The 4,957-nt window shown below is 62.0% G+C and overlaps 1 protein-coding gene across 1 annotated transcript in view; it reads left to right on the forward strand.

Annotated features, from left to right (window-relative positions):
- NAV1 (neuron navigator 1) overlaps positions 1-4,957 on the forward strand; it is a gene marked incomplete at its 5' end in the record, with an annotated part of 68,855 nt that overhangs the window by 48,393 nt on the left and 15,505 nt on the right. Inside the window, 5 exons of the mRNA XM_014533393.1 lie at positions 877-1,030; positions 2,014-2,037; positions 2,140-2,217; positions 4,219-4,302; positions 4,674-4,785. Of these exons, the coding sequence (XP_014388879.1) occupies positions 877-1,030; positions 2,014-2,037; positions 2,140-2,217; positions 4,219-4,302; positions 4,674-4,785 (452 nt within the window). The remainder of the gene's footprint in view (positions 1-876; positions 1,031-2,013; positions 2,038-2,139; positions 2,218-4,218; positions 4,303-4,673; positions 4,786-4,957) is intronic.

Consider the following 4,957-nt stretch of genomic DNA (forward strand, 5'->3'; position numbering starts at 1 on the left):
CGCCCCCCCCGCCCACACGGCCGCCCCACGCACATGACTCACAGCCCATCGAGCGGGGCCATCTCAGCGCTTCCTCCCGGCCCCAGAGAAGGGTCTGGGGGCCCAGAAACCTTGGGGCTGGGGAGGGGAGTGAGCGTGGACGGGCTCCGGGGTCCACGAGGTCACGCGGGGTCACGGGGCAGCGCGTAGGGAGGAACCGGGCAGCGCGTGCCTCTCCCAAGGATGCTCTGGGTCCGCCTCAGGCAGGATGCGGTTGCCATGGTATCAGGTTCAGGCTCAGCCGGGGAGGGGGCCAGGCTCCTGGGGGCCGGCCGCACCTTCATGGCTTGAAGACACGCACGAGTTCTCTCTAAGGCTTTTGCACCAGACGTTTCTCTTTTTATTTTATTTTTATTTAATGTGCTTATATTGATTTCAGAGAGGAAGGGAGAGGGAAAGAGAGAGAAACATCAATAATGAGAGAGAATCATGGATCGGCTGCCTCCCGCACGCCCCCTAATGGGGATCGAGCCCACAACCCGGGCGTGTGCCCTGATTGGGAATCGAACCCTGACCTCCCGGTTCATAGGTCTAAGCTCAACCACTGAGCCACGCCGGCCGGTTTTTCGTCGAGTGGTCCCGGGATTCTAGCACGAACCCCGTGCTAAGTGGAGGCGCGGGCAGGCGGCAGGGTTGCTCTGTGCGGCTCCGTTGGGCACCTGCCCTCGAGCACCCCCTTTCCCTCCTGGGCCCCGGTGCCCCTCGGAGCCGGCCGAGCCAGGGTCCACCCCCAGGCCAGTGTCACTGCAGGAGGAGGCCGCCCTGCTCAGCAGACCCAACCGGCTCTGGGCTCTGGTTCCAGCCGGGTCCCCGTTCTGTTCTTTCTGTCGGCTCCAGGTGCCCGCCTGTCAGTACCAGCTCCTACCTCAGGGCTCCTCCCGGGGTCCCCTGGCTGGTCCCCGAGGCCTGGGTTAACACCCCATTCTTTTCTCTTCCAGTTCATGGCTCAGTGCTGTCCCTGGCGTCCAGCGCCTCCTCCACATACTCCTCGGTAAGAGCACCCCGTCTCCTCCTTCCTCCCTCGTCATCCCTGCAGCCTGGGCGCCTGGGGGGGAGCCTGGGCTGGGAGCTTTGGTGCCTGGGAGCTCAGGGTCTGTCTGGCCTGCAAGCACCCAGCACCCCTACCGCCTGCTCTGAGGCTGGAGAGCCCCTGGTCCTAGAGCCCGCTCCGCACCCCGGGGAGTGGGAGGCATTTGTGGGGAGGTGACGGGGGTCCCCAGGTGCATTCCAGAGCCCCCCCTGTGCACTTGACCATGCGTGCACTTGTCTGTGTGTGTGCAGTTGACCGCGTGTCTGTACTTACTTAACCACGTGTGTACTTGACTGTGTGTGCAATTGACCGCGTGTATGCAGTTTACTGTGTGTGCACTTGATGGTGTGTGCACTTGTCTGTGTGTGTGCAGTTGACTGCGTGTGTACTTGACCGTGTGTCTGCACTTATCCGTGTGTGCAATTGACCGCATGTGTGCAGTTTACTGTGTGCAATTGACCGCGTGTCTGCAATTCACCTCGTGTGCACTTGGCCATGTGTGGGTAGTTGACCGTGTGTGTGCACTTGACAGTGTGTGTGCCCTTGACCGCGTGTGTGCAGTTGGCTGCATGTGTGCAGTTGACCACGTGTGTGCAGTTGGCTGCGTGTGCAATGCCCTGGGCTCTCACGGCGCCTCCTCCTTGGATTCCTGTGCCCCGGGTCTGGGCTCTGACTTCCCGTTGGGGGCAGAGAGGGTGAGTCCCAGGCAGCCAGGGTCCTCCCCGCTTCTGGGCCCCCACGGAGCTGGCTGCACGCGAACCTTAGAGAAACCCCCGATCTAAGCCCCCGAGTTGGGTCAGGGCCTGGGAGCCGTCTCGGCCCCTTTGGACCTCAGGCCTCGCTTCTCCACGTTCCCGCCGGCCTCGGCCTGGCTGCCTCAGCTCCGGGTAACCTGCTCTCTCTCTCTCTCTCTCCCTCCCCCTCCTCCACGCTCCCTTCTCCAGGCTGAGGAGAGGATGCAGTCCGAGGTAGGGCGCCCAGCCTCGTCCCGCTCGCCGACACCCTCCACGCCACGTCCCCCGGGCCTCCCCCTCCCGCCGCCTAAGCTGTCTCTCTCCTCCTTCTCACAGCAAATCCGCAAGCTCCGCCGGGAGCTGGAGTCCTCGCAGGAGAAGGTGGCCACCCTGACCTCACAGCTCTCCGCCAACGTGAGTGGGGCCCGGCCTAGGGGGGTACGGGGGGGGGAGTGGTGTCCTGAGCATCCCCGGGGCTTGGGCGCCAAGGGAGCAGGCCGGGCTTGGGGCTCGGCCCCCCGGCTCGGAGTCTGCACTTTTATTGAGAACCGTTCTGCCCCCAGGCTAAGTGGTACGTGTGGAGGGTTTCTCGCCCGATGGCCTTGGACTCCCCAGAGAAAGAACAGGGTTGTTACCAGCGGTTCTGGGTGGAGCTGGGCACAGCCAAGCCGTCGGCCATGGGCAGGAATCAGTAGAGACTGTCTTCGAGTTTTTTTAATATATTTTTTTATTGATTTCAGGGAGGAAGGGAGAGAGAGAGAGAGAGAGAGAGACATCAATGATGAGAGAGAATCATGGACCGGCTGCCTCCTGCACGCCCCACCCTGGGGATGGAGCCCACAACCCGGGCATGTGCCCTGACGGGGAATCGAACCGTGACCTCCTGGTTCCTGAGTCGAAGCTCAGCCCCTGAGCCCCGCCGGCCGGGCCAGGCGAGCATCGTCTTGTTCCTTCGGACCTGGCCTCCCCACCCCGGGAGACGGGAGAAACGAGGCCGCCCGCCCGGGCCAGGCTGCAGTCGCTTGTCCCGCGTGGCCCAGCTGAGAACATAAGACTCATTTTCCCCCAAAGCTGTAAACACCAGCTGAGCCGGATCCGGGGAGCGATCCAAACGCTGGCTCGCTCGCACAGGAGGGGCCGTGTCTCCGCTTCCTCTCTCCTTCCTCCCCGGGGAGCACAGCTGTCGGCCCCGGGCTCTCGCCTCCGAGTCGGGGAGGAGACCCCTCACCAGGACCTTCCGTGTTTCCCCGTTTTTTTTCAACAGCCGTCCCTTCACACACTGGCCGCTCTCTTTCTTCTCTGATCCCCAAGCCTTCCATTTATTTATTTGTTAAAATATATGTTTTATGGATTTCAAAGAGGGGGAGGGAGAGAGAGAGAGAGAGAGGAACATCCATGATGAGAGAGAATCACGGACCGGCTGCCTCCTGCACGCCCCACACTGGGGATGGAGCCCCCAACCCGGGCCTGTGCCCCGACCGGGAATCGAACCCTGACCTCCTGGTTCATAGGTCGATGCTCACCCACTGAGCCACGCTGGCCGGGCAGCCTGAGCCCTCGATGGAGCTGTTGTACATGCTTTGCTTGAAGCTCGGATTAAGTGCTTTTTTCTGCTCATGGGAACTTATTAGAACTGTGATCTACACAAGAAGCCCCCCGCCCTCCCTGCACCCCACGCACGGAGGCGGCAGCGGGGTCAGAGCCTGCTCAGCCCCGGAGGCTCACGCCCGGGAGACGCTGGCGGGGGGGGCGCCCGGGAGGGAACAGTGGTGTTCTGCTCACTCGCCGCCCGCGGGCTGCGGGCCATCGCGCTGTCGGGCTGGGCGGGGGCCAAGGACGTGAATTCAGGGGCGATTTCTCCTGGAACAGGAAGTTAGTTCCCTTTGGCTTAAAACGGAACAAGCCAAGAGCCCCGACGGCACAGGTTCTGCATTTTTGAGGCCGAGTCTTGCTGAGGTCGTGGCCCTGTCCTCAGGCGGGAGGCGTGATGCCAGGCCCCCCCGGGGCGCTTCCTCGGCTCCTGTTAGGAGCCGGGCCGGCGTGGCTCAGGGGTTGAGCGTCGACCTGTGAACCAGGAGGTCAGGGTTCGATTCCCGGTCGGGGCACAGGCCCAGGTTTCGGGCTCCATCCCCAGTGTGGGGTGTGCAGGAGGCAGCCGGTCCATGATTCTCTCTCATCATGGATGTTTCTATCTCTCTCCCTTCCTCTCTGAAATCAATAAAAATAAAAAAAACTTAACAAGAAAGAAGCTGGTTCCCCCCAGAAGGAGTCTGAGTGGGCCTCATCCGTTCAGGGAGATCTCTATTTCAAAGTCCCCAAGAAGCGTGTCAGCTCTGAGACGGGAGATCCGCTAAACTACACCCCCCACCCCCATCCCCGTCCTCGAGCCTCAGGTCCCCTGTGTCCTTGTTCCAGGCGAACCTGGTGGCGGCGTTCGAGCAGAGCCTGGTGAACATGACTTCCCGCCTGCGGCACCTGGCGGAGACGGCGGAGGAGAAGGTGAGGGGCCGAGCGCCCCATGCCCGGTTCTCCCTCTGTCACCCTGAACTCTCAACCTGCCCCTTAATAAAGCCGTCCCCATTCCCCATTCCCTGTGGCATGACTGATAGGACACCTGTGCCCATCCTGCCACCCAGCACATAGTAGGTGCCCATCCTATCACCCAGCACACAGTAGGTGCCCCTCCTGCCACCCAGCACATAGTAGGTGCCCATCCTACCACCCAGCACATAGTAGGTGCCCCTCCTACCACCTGGCACATAGTAGGTGCCCATCCTGCCACCCAGCACATAGTAGGTGCCCATCCTACCACCTAGCACATAGTAGGTGCTCTGATCCCAGCCAACGACACTGTTCCATGTCTCTCTCAGGACACCGAGTTGCTGGATCTGCGAGAAACCATTGACTTCCTGAAGAAGAAGAACTCAGAGGCCCAGGCAGTCATCCAGGGAGCCCTCAACGCCTCGGAGACCACGCCGAAAGGTAGGAGAGCCAGCCCCAGGCCGGGGGACGGGGTGGGGGGGGGGCAGGGAGAGGTGAGAGGAAGGGCCCTGGACGGGGCACGTGCAGGAGGCAACCCATCGGTGTGTCTCTCTCACATCGATGTTTCTCTCTGTCTCTCCCTCTCTCTTCCACTCTCCCTAAAAATCGATGG

Source organism: Myotis brandtii, unplaced genomic scaffold, assembly GCF_000412655.1.
Source record: "Myotis brandtii unplaced genomic scaffold, ASM41265v1 scaffold975, whole genome shotgun sequence".
Taxonomy (NCBI): Eukaryota; Metazoa; Chordata; class Mammalia; order Chiroptera; family Vespertilionidae; genus Myotis; species Myotis brandtii.